Source organism: Arachis ipaensis, chromosome B08 (genome assembly GCF_000816755.2).
Source record: "Arachis ipaensis cultivar K30076 chromosome B08, Araip1.1, whole genome shotgun sequence".
Classification (NCBI taxonomy): Eukaryota; Viridiplantae; Streptophyta; class Magnoliopsida; order Fabales; family Fabaceae; genus Arachis; species Arachis ipaensis.
This window is the reverse complement of record NC_029792.2, coordinates 33,671,006-33,689,457: the sequence shown is the minus strand read 5'-3', so window position 1 is coordinate 33,689,457 and position 18,452 is coordinate 33,671,006. Positions and strand designations below refer to the sequence as shown.

The 18,452-nt window shown below is 33.7% G+C and overlaps 2 protein-coding genes across 2 annotated transcripts; one reads left to right on the top strand and one right to left on the bottom strand.

Annotated features, from left to right (window-relative positions):
• Window positions 9,625-10,236, bottom strand: LOC107610855 (protein FAR1-RELATED SEQUENCE 11-like). The gene has a single exon (XM_016312845.1). It carries the CDS (start codon window positions 10,234-10,236, stop codon window positions 9,625-9,627), a length of 612 nt encoding a protein of 203 aa, XP_016168331.1.
• On the top strand, window positions 17,172-18,237 carry LOC107610856. The gene is made up of 2 exons (XM_016312846.1): window positions 17,172-17,294; window positions 17,449-18,237. Exons 1-2 carry the CDS (start codon window positions 17,172-17,174, stop codon window positions 18,235-18,237), a joined length of 912 nt encoding a protein of 303 aa, XP_016168332.1.

Sequence of the window (18,452 nt, the reverse complement as noted above, 5' to 3'; positions counted from 1 at the left end):
TGATAGAGGAAATTGAGACGAGAATTTCGGTACCAATTTTATAGAAATCGGACCAAGATTGGACCGAACGGGCCAAACCGGGCCAACCGGACCCAAAGTGGGCCCTTGGCCCAACTAAACTAAACCAAAACCCTAGTTTTCAGCACTCTCTCTCCTTATTTACTACACACACACGCTGAAAATAGTGGAGAGGAAGGGAAGAACACTCTCTCAAGTTCTCTCCCTTGGTTGATCTTCAAAGCACCATAACTTTTGATCTAGAGCTCCGATTGTCGCTCCGTTTGCGGTACGCGTTCACCGCGGAGAGCTCTACAAAACCCATACAATCAATCTTGAGGTAAGCCACGTTTTACTGTTCGAAATTCCAGCTCTTGATTTCGAGTTTCATGGGTGAAATGTTGAGATTTTGGGTTCTTTGATGTTATAGGACCCAACTCTCTTGAAGGGAAAGGTTAATCTTGTCTCCTTGGATCTTGGGTATGGTAAGATTCTCAACCCTAGTGTGATTTGTTGTTCTATGATGTTTGGGTATTGAGATGTTGTGTATGGGTATGATGATTGTGGCTTAGGTTGTGTATATGTGAATATTGGAGCTTGATTGGTGATTTTGGAAAGCTTGGAAGGGGGTTTTGTGTGATAAAATATGTTCTTGGAGACACAATGTATTCGCGCGTATGCGTGGCTGACGCGTGCGCGTTGTTTGGCTAATTTTCAACCCACGTGTTCGCGCGTATGACGTTTACGCGTCGATGAGTTTTAAGGTCATCCACGCATGCGCGTGGAGTGCGTGTACGCGTGGCCCTGTGTTCATCCCAAAGTTGATTTTTGAGTTTTAAAAGCCAAATTTCATACTTTTAAGCCTCCGATCTCACCACTTATGTCTTAAATTATTATGATATGCCTAGCATGAGAAAAAGGGCTAGTGAATGTGGTAACTTGCGAGTGAAGCAAGGGGAAAAATGAATGATCATTGAGGATCATAGATGATTATGTGAGATGCGGAGGATGGCGGTGGAAGTGCTTGTTATGCCATGGGCCGAAGGGCCATAATTGTTAATGAATTGGCTGGTTATGGATTTAACCGTGAGCCGGATGGCTGGATTATGCCGTGTGACGGCGGAGCCATGTTTATGGCTAAGTATAAATGCATATATGCTGTTGAATGAATTGTAAATGTTTGCACTTCTACCATTGGAGATGAGGGTTTCCCTAGGTAGTAGCAATGGCTAGCCACCATGTGCTCCAGGTTGAGACTCAAAGCTCTGGTTCTCACCCATGCGGATTTTGTGGTTTTCAGATGCAGGACGCGAGGCTTCTCGCTGAGGCATGCTGGAGACTTCTGGATTAGCGAAGATTCTTGTTCTCGGGACTCTGTTTTGGTTTATATATCTTGTTTAGATACTTTTATCTCCATTAAATAATACAAACTGTGATGACTCCTCTTATGGGAGATTTTGGAGAATAGGTTTTATGTATTTGTGTCCCTTTGGGTTTCCTTTCGAGTTTTCCTTATTTTATTATTTGTATATATTACTATGCTCGGACCGGTCATCTTCGCAACCGGATTTTGAGTCTTGATATTCCTGTTTTTGACACTCCTTTGTATATATATTATCTCGCGTTCGCTTATCCTTTGCTCGTTGCGTTATTGATCGGAGTGTTGCGCGTCCGAGTTACGGTTTTTGTTTATCCCCTTTTCTATAAAGGCTCCTAGTGATAATCAATTATTCATACTACTATACGTACTAAATTTTTGTTTTAGAGGTCGTAATACCTTGCCATCTCTGAATTATGACTTAAGCATAAGACTTTGTATGGTAGGGTGTTACAATAGCCTAACTTCCTTGTTCTTGCTGCTATTTATTCATTGTTCCAAGGCCAAAACTATTTTAAATATTTTTGCTTAAATTATTTGTGCTATAGATGCCATTATTATTATTATTATTATTATTATTATTATTATTATTATTATTATTATTATTTAATCTGCTGTCAATTTGACTAAATGCTTGAATGATTAGATACTTCGTATAGTAGCTAGAGTTCGTTTTGGTAGATATATACAGCTGCTAGAGTTATTTGTGCTATATGTGTTGTTTAAAAATATTTTTGAATATAAATTTTCAAAATTATTCCTTGTCAATACTTCAATTCGCAAGTTCAGAATTTAGTTTGATAGTTTAGAGGCATATTCATTTACCTCATCTATTTTGAAGTCTATTATCTTTGATTTTCTTTTCCCAATTTTTCTCATTCAGTAGCAATACTATTTCATTAATTTAGAATTACCGAAACAAAGAGTACTTCAAAGTGTAGTAGAAAAAAAAATTAATAGTAACAATTCTTAATAATCGTACAACATAGATACAGGTTATAGCTCATATAAAATTTCTGGTATTGATGATTATAATCTCCTGTTTATGATTTATTAGTTTATACTTGATTATATAGATGTGATGTTCATTTCGAGCGGCTTAACAAATCAATAAAAATTGGTACACAAATTTACCAGAAATGGAGCACTTAATTTAAAGCATTTTGTAATATTTACTTGAATAAAATTTGTTTTGAACATACGGGTTTAAATTAGTTATGTAATAGTGATCATTGTTGAGTTAAAATTATTGTAGATGTGATCTTTTGTAATTACTTGTGATACAAAATTATATCTTTGAGGTTTCTTTATTTTTATTTAATGATAGTTTCATGACATGCAAGTAATGAAGAAGTTATAAATTTGATTTGTTAAAAATTAGTCACTCCTTCAATTAGTTGTATAAGAAAAGGATGCATTATTTTGCAATGTTTGAAAAGCCAACTGCTGTTGAAATTTTGTTTGTAAATAATGTAATTAGGGATTACTTTTCTATATGTATTTAAAGTGATATATACATTAAAAATTTGTAAACATACCATTATTTGTTGTTGATTTTTATATAGTCTTTAACCAATAGAAATTTCTTTGAATGATAAAAACGGTTGAAACATTTTATAAAAAAATCTGTCATAACAAAATCCATTCTTACAAAAGAAAAAAAATTCAATATTCCAAAATATAAATATATAGGATTGTTATAGATTTTAATTTATATATAGAAAGATTCTATAACAATAGATAGCTACCACAAAAAAAAGTCGCATTACAAAGTACTAGCACTAAAATGACTTATTTATATTATTTATAGTTAACATAATTTATTTAGAATTTTTTCAACTGATGCAATAAGAAGTAACATATACTCTTATTTTTTAACTAAATTCTTGTTCTTTTCCTCAAATTTTTTTTAATTCTCCTTAGCAGCCTTGATAATGGTGTTTTTTTTTTCAGATTATATGACTTCATGATCAAATCTATAGCAATGTGTATCCTAGTTGCATCATCAACCTTCAAATGATAAAACCAGTAGTAAGTCACACTTATGTAATTAGAAATTAAACAATTAGAAATTTATCATGTAATGTAACTTACATAAATGTTATAATCATCAATCCAAATGCAATTCTTCATCCAAGTTGCTACCCAAATACCGCAATCAAAGCTATGTTAAATTTTATATAGAAAAAAAAGTACTAGTTAGACAATGTGACAAAAGAAAAAAGATTGCTTGACAAACCAAATAAAGAGCTAGAAAATTACGAGTCATTTCTTTGTCTTCCTATTCTGAGAGCTTCCAAAATGGGAAACTCAGACACCTTAGGCCTAATCGTACTCTAAAAATCATAGAAAGAGTCATGTTGAAGCATCCCTTCAAGGTACAAAGCCTAATAAGTGGTTAACATTGAATTAGTGTTTTTATAAATGGTAAAAATAGTATAAATGAAGATGTAAAATTGATGCTATAAATGTTTGAATACAGAAATGATATACCAATTGCTTAATGCTAAATATTTTACTTGCTTTCTTCTTAGGATCTGGGTTGGAATCCAACAAAATTACTTGACACTGATTCATGTCGAAGATAACAAGATACCAATGAAGATTATCTTCATTAACAGGCACATAAATTTGTACATATATACAAGAATTAATTTTTTTTTGTGTGTGATAGTTAAAAAATATAATTCTATTTATGAAGAGTATTAAAATTTCTATCACGGGAGTGACTTCAATGTGAAGTCCCATATAGTCATAAGACTTATTATCCAAAACAAACTTATTATCACAAGATTCAACAATTTACATCTTGATGAAAAAAGTTGTTAAACCAAAGATAATTATTTTATTTATTAAGCATGCATAACAAATAGAGGAACAAATATTTATTTAGTAGAGATGAAATTGTGTCATATGATTTTACCTTTCTAAGGACTTCCACTTTGCCCATAAATGCCTTTTTATAGTCCTCTCGAGCTTAACTACTTGGGATAGTTCCCGACAATGCCATTTGCTATACAATGTGAAGAATATAATTTTGTCAATGTTAAATTGTGAAACTAATGTTACATATAAATATTGCACAGAATGAAGATGAAAATTATATATTTCTTTTGGTGCAAAAGATTTCAATTTATTTATATAATATAAGCATTTGGAGCACTTATATTACGTTATACAAGCAAGTGTGACAAATATTGATAATTATTGAAATGTTGATTAAAGAAATTTATTATAAGTTACACGTGGCTTACCGAAAAGACTGTGGACATATACCAATGTCTTAAAACTCCAGAAGTAGTCTTCTCCTCATCATTTAGCATATGAGCATATACGTCCAGTATCTAAATGCATATTAGACATGGTTAGATAATGATAATAATCATGAGATCGGATTGGTATCCAAAATTAAATCAACTAAAATAACTTACAGTTTGGTCAATCCAACCCTTTGGAATTAAGTTAAAAAAGAATCTCTGGTTGCATCAAATTTGCATCCTTTTTTCTAATATCTCTTGCCTACAATTGATTAAATATAAAAATAATAATTTATCATTATTCTTCTAATACGATCGTAAGATGACAAAGTACAAAGATAATATTTTTTCAAAATAATTTACCTCCCAAACTCATTATCTTTATTTGTTCCAAATATGTAGGTTGCAACCATGATTTCAGTGTCATCTAATTTCATGGTAGTTGGCGGTGCAAACAATACTGGTAGTCACTATTAAGAAAAATAAAAGGTAACAAAAATTAAGCCTCCAAATTTAAAATAACTCAAGAATTAGAAAATCTTCAAAAGTGTTTGGACGAATAAAACTTAAGCAATTGACACTCACAAATGGAGCTTCAACCCCAAGATTTTTTGGTTGGAGCTTTGTAAACCCTGGAATCCTATGATTTATATGATAACTAGTAGGAGATGCATTATTCAGCAATGATTTGACAATATCAGTTGATGGAGTATCTGCTACACAAAATTGTTTATCATATATTTTTTTGGATGACTGGGCTCTAAAAATTTTAGGATTAGTCTTCTTCACACCGAGAATAGATTTTTTTCTGTCAAAAGAAGCTTTTTTAACCGGGGGAGTGGCCAACTTTTTCATTATCGTGTCTGTCATGGCTTGCTCAGAAGAAAGGGTTTCAAAGGGACTTGCATATGGAGACATGGTCATTGGCATTGAAAGCGATGGATAAGGAGGTGAGCTTGGGTTAAATCCTCCCAAATGATTATAAAATTGTGACGGCATGGGGTGAAAGTAAGGCATCATTGGCATCATAGATTGATTGATAGAGGCCATGTTTTGCAAGTTAGTGACAACTTCTTGCATCTTTATGATTTGTGAGTTGAGCGCATCATATTTTTCACCTTTATTCTCCTAAAAAATATTTGGAAAATGATAAGAAAATGATTACATTAGTATTCCACGAAATGCTATAGACGTTTAATCAACTAATTGTCAGATGAATTAATTGAAGACTGACCAATACTTAGTAAATTCAACATAACAATCTGAGAAGAGAAAAGAGTTCACCTTGTTAAAGATGGTTTTACCTGGCACATCCACTTCTTTAGATTTTAATTCCTCCTTATTTTCTACTGTCTTGACGCCCTCATTGAGACTGAAAACTATTATAAATAAATAAATAAATAAATATCAAAATTCTTAAGAAAAATACCGAAAAAAATTTAAAATTCATAGAATCAATTGAAGTGTATTCCAACCTAGACGAAATTTCGATGTCCTCCATCAGAGTGTTCTTCACTTGTGCTTTTGTTACATTTGATTTTTGTTGAGCACTGCCAAGGTTTTCCCTAATGTCGTCAGATGGTGATTGAGGTGTGTGATTGCTTTCAGCTTTGGCTTTTTTTGAAATGGAGTTGTTAGTTCCTCTTGAAGACATAATTACAAGTAGAAAAAGCAATATGCATATATGAATGTAAGACATTCGAATTCCACGGTGGTAACTGAAAATAATTTCATCCATTTATAGGAAGTTCGGAAACTGGATACATGAAAGGTCATCATGTATATGGGTTTCGCATCAATTATTTCTGAAGTAATTTTTTATAAAGCGTGACTTCTCATATTTCTGTAACAAGAAAAAGAAAAAGAAAAGACGGAAGATGAAAGGAGTGATTACAAGATGGAAAACTTACTATGGGGTGAAAGACGGAAGATGAAAGGGATGAGTTAAAGATAGAAAACTTACCATAGGGTGAGAAGAGGCGTCCAAAACTTGCTTCTGCATTCTCTTCATTTATTTGTGATTAGGGTATTCAGTATACATTTTTATACCGTCTAATTAAAAAATAATATTCTATTAAATATAATTAAATTATTTAGAAATAATTTTAGTTTACTTTTAAACGGCCAGAAGCCCAAGTATCATAGTATTTTAAAACATTAATTAATAATTACATTAATAATAAAAGATATTAAGCACATAAAATTTGAAATATAATTTAAATCAATGCTCTTTAAAACTTTACCCACATAGCAAGTTTTCCTGGTTTTATTACTTTTATGTTTTATCATACAAAGTTGTATTTTTAATCCTCGCTAATAAAATATATTATTTGATAGAACTTTGTAAACTGTAATGATTCTTTTTCATGTTTTTAGTTTATTGTGAATTAATTATTAAAGGCTTTCTCCCCATGTGATTAATAATATTTTTTAAGAATTTCTTTATCTTCTTCATATGACCATCTCTAAGTTTTTACTATTTCACTTATATTATGAAAATAAACAAATTTATTTTTAGTGATAAACCACAAATCAATATAAAAACTATTGTATTGATAGATAAGATATGGATTCAATCATAAAAATCTATTATCAATGTCAAAAAAATTTTCATTGAACATGTTTTTCAACATGCAATTGGACTAGGTTCCATATGCAAAGGGTTTCAACCAAATGAAATTATGTAGAAAGACAGACAGAGAGTAAGGTAGAGAATATTGAGGGTTAATAAATTGGGGGCAAAACATAAAATTTGTTTGGAGTACAGTAATACACTTCCATAGCGAACACAAGTCACAACTTATAATTATTGACGAATGCATTATATCTTCTTCTTGTTAAAATCTTGAACTCTTGCATTCCAATAATCGTAGTAATTTGGTACATTAGCGTGTGATGGATTTATCTGGAACATGGGTGTTCCACCTCCACTGTATGAATAACAAGGTGGCATGGGATATCCATTAAAACTAGGGTATATAGGTAATCCACTCATGTATTGAAAATTCTCAAAACCCTTTGTAGAGGATATAGCACCATAAGTTCCAATTTCGGTGGACACTTCTTGATGATCTTCTTTATTTGGTTTTCTACTCTGCTAAATAAATATCAAAAAAATAAATTATTAAAAACATTTTTTATACATTATTTCATCAATACATGAGAATACAACATGGCAAACTAACCTTTTCGATGCGATTATTATCTAACCGCTTTCTTTTATTACTCTTTTGGACACTTGAAATTCTATCATTCTTTGTGTCCTACATGCAAAAATATAAAAAACTATCAAAAAATCTCTTGCAGTTCAAATTATTTTATAATACACAGTTATATACCTCAAAAGCAGCTTCAGGTGCATTTATTTTTGTTTGTGCACTAGGCTTTTCTGTTCTGTTATCGTTGTAGTAGTTGCTTTGAACTTCTGTAGATTGGACAAGAGGCTTATTCACTTTTTTCTGGATATTTTCAAATAAATCACTACGTTTTTCGTTACATTGGTGTATTGTTTCCTCATCAGACATATCCTGTAATACAATATATTCCAACAACACATAAATTTTAAAAGAAATAAGTAGTACAGAAAAGAATGTACCCTAAACAAAGAAAAATTAAGAATAGATATTACCGTAACACCATTTGATTCTGTACTTGATTGGTCATTGTCAGTATTCAATTTTTCTTCGTTCAAACTTAGTGAGCATTCTCCACCATATAGTTTTGGACACCTACGAACCGTATGACCAATCTGTTTACAATGCGAACACGTACGGGCCTTAGCAGTCTTGGTTGTTTGTCGTGGGGCTCCTTTTGTCTTCACAACACTTGGGTCACCTACCAAGTTGGCGGTAGAAGGAAGCTTCTCATTTGGATTGTGTCTTTTATGGAGTTTCATAATCAATCCAAAAATGGCTTCTCTGATTTCCATGAAGTCATCTCGATGTTTCGATGCTTTATCGCATAGTGTAAAACAAAGCGTCGCTAGAGCACCGTACCTAACACCAGCAATCTTTTCAGATTCAATATCCTCGGCGGTAAGTGAACTAATGTATTCTTTTTTAGGATCTTTCGTCCACCTCTTGTGAATAAGAGTATTAGGAATAATGCTAATATGGTCATGTCTCATAGTACAAAAAATATGGGAACAAGGGATACCACAGCTCTCAAATAATCGACAATCACAAGCAAAGTTGTTAGTACTTCTATCATACCGAACCTTATATTCAATAGCCGGCTCTTGATATTTGTTCATTCTCACCTCAATTTTGTTACCATTATTTGAATGGCCGACAACGTTTAGTTTACTCGCTTCTAGTATCTCATTCCTTACCTCTTTAAACATATTATGGGTAAAAATATTGGCTGCTTCCTTTTCGATGTCTTCGAAACATGTAGTTAAAACTGGACTTGAGAACAATGACTTAAAATCAGATAATAGCTCATTTGTCCGATATTGCCTCACTGCCTCGTTAAGATTATGCATCAAATCCAAAAGATAACATTTTTTACCAATATAGTGCTTTATCAACGAATGAATTCCTTCACATTGTGACGTAGTCCTAATTCAACCAAAAAACGTGTTGTTCAAATATGCAGAAGCCCACATCCTTTTGATCTCGTATGTTTTTTTCACCCATTCATTTTCAGAAAGCTTGAATTTTGATACTAATTGATGCCCTTTATCTTCAAACTCATCCGGAAAAAAATTCCCGTACATAAGGTGCTTCAATCCATGAAGGAACTCAAAATTTTTGATAGCTTCACACGCATTGCAATGTAAATGCCACGCACAAAGTCGGTGCGTTGCATTTGGCATCACCTCTCTAATTGCTCCTCTCATTGCAAGATCACCATCTGTCACCACTGCTGTTGGATGTTTATTACCCATTATTTCAAGAAAAATCTTCAAAACTAATACATATGTCTCATGCTTCTCATATGCTAGCAAGCCACAACCAAATATGCATGTCTGACCGTGATGCTTCTTATCTGCTAGCAAGCCACAACCAAATCATGCAGACTGTTGGCTTGTGCTTCGTCGGCCTCGGTCATTACGCGATATGCAGGGACAAATTGTATATATTTAGGTGGGATAAGGTCATGATTGTGAGTCTCTTCAAATGCAGTGACTTTCCACTTCCTCAATTTCATATCATAGTGAAATCTAATTCTGGCTTGACACATTACACGTGTTATCGGCCTGTGGTCTCTTTTCTTATTCTCCATCTCCAGATACTTCTTTCTCCGTGTACCCTCTCTATTACAAACCATTTGTCTCATGTTAAGGTTGCCGTTGAAATCATAACCCTTTTCATCACACCTTGCAACAAAACCATGTACATTGGCATAATTTTTGTAGAATTGAACACACTGCTCTACACTATCATGCTCAATACCCCAAATGTCATCCTTGGTCAACTCAGTTAACTTCTTCTCAACTTCACCAAATCCATCTCCACGATTAACCATTTTCATAGCTTCATCAATTGTACCCTTCTTTTGAGATATATTTATATCATTTTCTTCACTTGAACCACTATACTCAAAACTCAAATCATCAAATTCAATAGAACTCTTTGTTGAATTTTTGTGAACGCTCCCCATACTTGTGTTGTAAGTCTATTATTAACATAAAATGTCAAAAAAATGTATGAGCACAATACTATTCAATTGCATGTAAAAAAATTTGAATAGTAAAAAAAAATATTATCACAATAAATAATAATACACAATCAATCAATGTAATCAAAAAATTATTAACTAATAGTAAACAAATGTAGATATACATAAGAAAAATTTGCATAAACGCACTTATGTATTAATTAATTTTAAGTTGTTTATAAGTTCATGACGATAGTTTTAAGCAATATTTAGTTTTCAAAGTTATAAAACAGCAGCTTAGATTTTTCAAAACTTTCCATTAAAAACTATATTGCTCAATATTAGTTTAGTACATGAGCCAGTTCTTATTTATACATAACTCCTATTTAGTACCTAAAAAACATAAGAAGACCTCTTATTCAATACAGCATCTCACAATAACTATTCTGAACTAGTATATTTAGATTTGACAGTATATGTTTTTTAGGGTAATTATAATCTAAAGAATTATATATCATGAAATATGTTAACTAGCTCTTCTATTTTTAATTAATTTGTATAATATTAAAAATGAACTAATTCTACTTTGTACCTATAAAATCAAGTATAAATTAAGAATTCATAAACAGGCGCTTATAATCATCAATTCCTGAAATTATATATGAGCTATAACCTGTATCTATATATGTTGTAGGATTATTAACAAGTAATTACAAAAGATCACATCTACAATAATTTTAACTCAACAATGATCACTATTACATAACTAATTTAAACCTGTATGTTCAAAGCAAATTTTATTCAAGTAAATATTACAAATACTTCACATTAAGTGCTCTGTTTCTGGTAAATTTGTGTACCAATTTTTATTGATTTGTTAAGCCGCTCGAAATGAACATCACATCTATATAATCAAGTATAAACTAATAAATCATAAATAGGAGATTATAATCATCAATACCAGAATATTTATATGAGCTATAACCTGTATCTATGTTGTACGATTATTAAGAATTGTTACTATTAATTTTTTTTTCTACTACACTTTGAAGTACTCTTTGTTTTGGTAATTCTAAATTAATGAAATAGTATTTCTACTAAAGGAGAAAAAATTGGGAAAAGAAAATCAAAGATAATAAGGCTTCAAAATAGATGAGGTAAATGAATATGCCTCTAAACAATCAAACTAAATTCTGAACTTGCGGATTGAAGTATTGACAAGGAATAATTTTGAAAATTTATATTCAAAAATATTTTTAAACAACACATATAGCACAAATAACTCTAGCAGCTATATATATCTACCAAAACGAACTCTAGCTACTATACGAAGTATCTAATCATTCAACCATTTAGTCAAGCGAGGGAAGAGAAGAGAGCAACGAAGCAGAAGACTAGAAGAGAAATAGAGTTGGGGAAGGAGATAAAAACTCTACCGCCAAAATCTCTCCTTCTGTGAATATAGAAAAGAGAAGAAGACGAAATTAGATGAAAAGGATTAGGGTTCTATGTTCTTCCCTCTTTTTAACGGTCTAATTCTAATTCTTTTTCTTTTTTTTTAATAATTTATTTAAAGTTTACCATGTATGGTGATTTGATTTAACCAGAGTTAAAACGTATGTAGAGTGTATTAAGTTATGTATATATAAAGTGTATAATACATGTATTAAATTCAATTTTTTTAATTTTTAAAAATTAAAAAATCCTTTGCTGACTGGAATTAATGAATACATTTGTCAAACACTTAATTGGAACATGTAGGAAGGGTATGTAATACCCTCAAACTAGTTGGGTATGGAAGAAATCACCATTTTTTAATTTTTGGGCCAGCAAACAATTAGTATTAGTATTTTTCTATCCTAAACAAAAAAAAGGCCCAAATGCATATAGAGAGCGTGAGTATACGTTCTTACTATACGCTCTTCTTTTTCTTCAAAATTCCACACACACACTCTCTCTAAACTCTTGCAATGCGCCCTCTTTCTTGCTCTCAACGCTAGAGCACACTCAACATGAATCAGCATTTTTAAGCTCGCTGTCTATCCCCAGTAGCGTCTCCAATAGCAGCCACGTTATTCTCTGTAGCAGCATCTCTCAGTTCTCTATACATTTTCCTTCTTGTTGTCCATCATTCTGAGTTATGTATATATAAAATATTTAATACATGTATTAAATTCATTATTTTTAATTTTTAAAAATTAAAAATTCATTTGATGATTAGAATTAATGAATACACTTATCACCATTTAATTAAAACATATAAGAAGAGTATGTAATACCCTCAAATTAGTTGGGTATCGAAAAAATCACCATTAAATATGCAAAAAATTCATTTTAATTTTTTTAGTTTACCAATGCTTGGACCGGGAACAGTCTATTTAGCATTTAAAGCTGGAATTTAATTTTATACTCCATTACTGATGGCTTTGGCTTGGTAATATTTTAACGAGTTTTAATTTAACATGATTTTTAATGTCATCGTTCACCGATGGTCAAGCCATGGGTAAGTTTTTATGAAATAATTCAATTATGTTACTGATAGTCTAGTCATCATCAGTAGCTTATTTATATAATTGAAAATAAATGGAGATAAATTAGGTTGTCAGTAAACCCAACACGCTCATGATATCACTTTAGTAGTACCGACAAAATTGTGCTAATGTGGTACCGACATCAAGCCGTCAACAATGTTTTTCCTCAAAAAAAAACTTCCTCCATTTTAGCAATGAGTTATTAACAGTCTGGCCTTTGCTAAATAGTAATAGGTACCTGTATAATAGTGTTTTTATTTTTGTCATGATATCACTTTTTTTTTTTAAATTTAAACTGATAGAAGGAAACACATCCAACTCAAGTGAGAGAGTATAAGATAAGAAGATGTCATGCACATCCAACTCGATTAAACCTTTAGACATCAAGTTAATGAATTTTTCATCTTATAAACTCCTCACTTCTCTGTGTTTTGTCTGATGTGAGACTAATTTATTACACTCCTCACCCTTACTACTTAACAATCTCTCCCTCAAGTATGAGCCACCATATCGAGTACATCAACTCCTCCTCTTTCTAGCTATCACTATATTTGAGTATTTGTCCATCACATTGCCACACCACACTGCGGGACACGCCACCTGGACTATCCTTGTTGGGAAGTTTTTTGATGCTTCACTTTGAATACTCCTTAACCACCAGACTAATTAACCATCAGTTCTAATACTACTTGTTCGACCACCATGGGGAGCTCTAAACTACTGGAGAGTAAACTTCGAAGAGGAACCAAATGAGAGAACATAAGATGAGAAGATGCCACATCCAACTCAAACTATTAAGCCACTAAGTTAATAAGTGATACGTGCTTCAAATGTTCGTGATATGAAGAGTTCAAATATTATTTAGAAGTTATTAGTTTGTATTTTAGAATGTTCAATTTAATTTGATGTATTTTAATTTTATTTATTTAATTACTAGATTATGCTTTTATGTTAGTGGGCTTAAGGGTTTTTGTTACTTTAACCTAATAATGGGTTATAAATACATCCTAAACTATTGTAGTCATCATATAGAGAGATTAGAAGAGTGTCAAAGCACTTTTTGATTTCATAATGGAATCATGGTGTGGACAAGTGAGGTTGAGTGAGTCTTTCTCTTGTTACATCGGAAAATTGGGTGGAAGGTTCGTGGAGTCATTTTAAGCTACAGAGGTCCAATTAATGAGCTCTCAACGGCTTTGAAAAGCTAACTTCCAAGGCTTTCCAACAATATATAATAGTTTATATTTTTCTTTGGAAATGACTGCCCAAAATGGGCATTGAACGCCCAATGTACCCCCTCTCTGGCGTTCAACGCCCAAGAAGGACCAAGGCCAGCGTTGAACGCCCAAGCGTTCAACGCCACCAAAGGAGCACAAGGCAGCATGGACACCCCCTAGTGGGTGTTCAACGCCCACTCACCCAAGTTGGACGCCAAGCTCAGCCCAAACACTCACCAAGTAGGCCCAGAAGTGGATTTTCGCACTCCTTAGCTTAGTCTATTACATTTTTGTAATTTTTAATTATTATTAATATCTTTTTAGGTCTAGATTAGTATATATAGGAGAAGATAACCCATGTTTAGGATCTTCTTCCGGAAGATCAGACATTATTTCTATTTTCTCTGTAAAGTATGAGCAACAAAACCTCCTAAGTTAAGGATAGGAGCTCTGTTCATTCCTATGGATTAATATCATTACTTTTCTACTTTAATATATGTTTGATTCCATTTTATGATGTATTGTCGTTCTTCATCTTTACGAATCTGAGGTGGAACCAGAGTATGACCCCTTATTCTATATGAACTCTTGCGAAGCCTTAGCCGGATAGTATTGAGCTACAGCTTGAGAATACATCACATGTTCCAACAAGTTATCTGGGCTAATTGGGATACGTGATATGAAATCTCGTTAGTCATGGGTAATTGAGGTCTCTGTGGCGTTAAGACTAGAATAATGAGCATCATTCTCCGATCTGGAAGATTTGACCTTGTCTGTGGCGTTTTGAGTAGGATCACCAGAGATTGAATTGCGTGAGCTTCACCCTCATTCAGATTGAATGACCATTAGCACCGGCATTTGATGTGGATTAGAGGAGATTAATGACCACTAGCCCCAGCTTTAATCACTTATAGCCTTGCCATTGAATGAATCACTCATTGTTAAAGTAGTCAATAAGAAGTATTAATCCGGAAGAACAAGCATCTCTAAGGCCTTAACTGATTTCCCATCATTGTTTCTACACCAATTCGGTATTACTTTTTTTATTATTCTGTTTTATGCACCTACAACAACCACTATCTGTTCTATTTGCCTAACTAAGTCCAGCAAGATAACTATTGCTTGCTTAATCTAACAATCCTCGTGGGATCGACCCTCACTCACTTGAGGTATTACTTGGACGAACCGGTGCACTTGCCGGTTCAGTTGTGTGAGTTAAAATTTCATGCACCAAGTTTTTGATGCCGTTGTCAGGGATTGTTCAAGATTGACAAGCTATCGGTTATCTTGCTCCTTAGATTAGGTACCTTTACCAGTTTTTCTTTTAATCGTGTTTCTTGTTTTCTTTTCTTAAAATTTTTCAAAAACTTTTATATTTAGCCATCTTTTTCTTTTGTTTGAGTCTTGTGTCAATTTTTAAGTTTGGTATCCTTTTGGTTTTTGTTGATTTTTCCTTTTGATTTTTTAAAAAATTGTTCTTGTTTTCTTTCTTCTTGTTCGAAATCTTTGTGTTTTTCCTTGTCTGATTTCAAAATTTTTAAGTTTGGTGTCTTTTAGTGTTTTTTCTTTTTAAATTTTTGAAATTTGTATCTTTGATTTCAGAATTTTTAAGTTTGGCGCCCATCTAGTGTTTGTCTTTTCTTTTTAATTCATTCTTAAAAAAAAGAGAGAGTCTTTTTTGGAAATCTTTTAATTCTTTTTCAAATTTTAAGTTTGGTGTCTCTTTAGCAATCTTTTTGTTTAAATTAAAATTCTTTAAAACTTATCTTACTTAATCTTTAATCTTTATCTTATCTTTTTCTTTGATTTCAAAATTTTGTTATCTTATCTTATTTTAAATTCAAATTTTAAAAGTTTAGTAGTTTGTTAGTTTTTCTTTCTTTCAAACTTAAATTTCAAAATCTTTGTTTGACTTTTTCTTTTCAAATTTCAAAAATTTTCAAAATCAAATCTTTAAAATTTAATTTCAAATCTAGTTAGTTACTTGTTTGTTTTATCTTATTTTAATTTTAAAAGTTTGGTGTCTCTTTAATTCTTCTTTCTCTTTCCTCTTTTTCAAAACCTTCTAACCTCTTTCTCTCTCTTCTTTTTCGAAAATCTTCTACTTCTTTCTCTTTCATCTTTTTTGAAAATTTTCAAATTAATTCTCTCTCTTTATTTTTGAAAACTCTTTTTAATAAAAGACACCTTTATTTTCTTTTCTCTTTATCTAAGTCTCTCACTAGGAGCTCTCTATACTCTGACATAGAGACTCCTTTCTTTTTCTCTTCTTGGATTCTTTCTTTTTGTTTATGAGCAGGAATAAGGATAAAAAATCTCTTCTTAATCTTGATCCTGAATCTGAGAGGACCCTAAGGAGGCATCTGCAGTAAGCTCAAAGAGTAGGAAGGAACCTTACAGAATCTCATGAGCAAGAAGCTGAAGACAACAATGGCAGCTAATCCAAACGCTGGAGGAGACATAAGAAAGGTCCTTGGATCTTATACTGCACCCAATTTTGACTTCTATGGGTGCAGCATCTCCATACCTGCCATTGACGCAAATAATTGAGCTTAAGCCTCAACTAGTCACTCTAGTACAATAGAATTGCTAATTTCATGGACTCTCGTAGGAGGACCCCAACGAATACATCTCTGATTTCCTGCAGATCTGTGACACTATCAAGACGAATGGAGTAAACCCAAAGGTATACAATCTCATGCTTTTTCCCTTTGCTATAAGGGACAGAGCAAGGTTATGGCTGGATTCTCAGCCTAAGGAGAGCCTAGATACATGGGAAAAGGTGGTCAATGGATTCTTGACCAATTTCTTTCCACCTCATAAGCTGAGCAAGCTTAGGGTGGAAGTCCAGACCTTCAGACAGAAAGAGGGAGAATCCCTCTATGAAACTTGGAAGAGATACAAGCAGTTGGTCAGGAGATGTCCTCCTGACATGATCTTAGAATGGACCATGCTATAGATCTTCTATGATGGTCTCTCTGAGATGTCCAAGATGTCATTGGACCATTCTGCTGGTGGCTCACTTTACATGAAAAAGACGCCTGAGGAGGCTCAGGAGCTTATAGAAATGGTTGCTAACAACCAACACGTGTACACTTCTGAGAGGAACCCTGTGAACACTGGGGTGTCTCAGAAGAAAGGAGTCATGGAGGTTAGCACTCTGGATGCCATTCTGGCTTAGAATAAACTAATGTCCCAACAGATCAATATGATCTCTCAGCACTTAAATGAGGTACAGAGCTCAGCTGCTTACTCCCCAGAGATAGCATATGAAGTGGACACTGGTGATAACACCTGGACCACAATGGAGGAGGTGAACTACATGGGGAACTCCTCCAGACCCTCCAACAACAATCTCTATTCGAATACTTTTAATCAAGGATGAAGGAGGCACCCTAACTTTGGGTGGAGAGATCAACAGAGGCTTCAAAAAAAGATTCAACAGTAATCAGTGTGGAACGAACTAGAATAGGTTCAACAACAAGCCATTCCAACCCTCTCAGCAGCAGATGGAGACTCCCATACAGAGCCTCTCTGACCTGGCTACCATTGTCTCCAACCTCTCTAAGGCCACGCACAGTTTCATCGCAGAAACTAGGTCTTCTATTAGAAATTCGGAGATACAGATTGGTCAGCTGAGCAAGAGGATCCCAGAAATTCCCTCCATTACTCTTTCCAGCAACACTGAAGTGAATCCAAAGGAAGAGTACAAGGCCCTCACTATGGAGGGAGAGGCCAAACTGAAGGAGCCTGCTACTGAGGAACTGAAGGAAATCCGAGCTCAGAAGGAGCCCAAGAATGTCCCCATGCACACCACAATGAAGAAGGAGGAGCCTAAAGAACGACCCTTTCCAAGCGTGCAACAGGAGCCTGATGATGAGCAACTTGCTCAATTCTTAGTAGTTCTCAGGAAACTGCAATTCACCATCTCTTTTGCAAAGGTGTTGGAGAAGAATCCCCCATCTATGGCGAGTTTAAAGAGCATGATCTCTGAAAAAAAGGCCTTAAGGGGAGATGAGACTGTGGTACTGACCAAGGATTGCAGTGCCTTAGTTCAGAAGAAGCTATCTCAGAAGTTGTCGGATCCCGAAAGCTTCCTGATTCCCTGCACTATAGGGACCACCACCTTCGAGAAGGCATTATGCGACCTTAGCTCAAGCATCAACCTCATGCCTCTCTCTGTGATGAAGAAGCTAGGAATTCAAGAGGTGCAGCCTGCCAAGATCTCATTGGAGATGGCAGACAAGTCCCTATAAAGGGCATATGGCATGGTGGAAAACGTCCTTGTGAAGGTGGAAGACCTTTACCTCCCTGCAGACTTTGTGATACTAGACACTAGGGAGGACAGAGATAACTCCATCATCCTTGGAAGGCCTTTCCTAGCCACTGCTAAGGCCTCGATAGATGTGAAAAAGGGAGAGCTAGTTCTGAGGCTATGGGAGGATTATCTCTTGTTTAAGATCTCCAACCC

What these genes read in the sequence shown, in the direction of transcription:
- LOC107610855 (XM_016312845.1), bottom strand. Translation starts at nt 10,236, where the DNA reads ATGGGGAGCGTTCACAAAAATTCAACAAAGAGTTCTATTGAATTTGAT.
- LOC107610856 (XM_016312846.1), top strand. Translation starts at nt 17,172, where the DNA reads ATGTCCCAACAGATCAATATGATCTCTCAGCACTTAAATGAGGTACAG. An exon ending in CCTGGACCACAATGGAGGAG is followed by an intron (nt 17,295 to 17,448) that starts GTGAACTACATG and finishes GGAACGAACTAG; the next exon opens with AATAGGTTCAACAACAAGCC.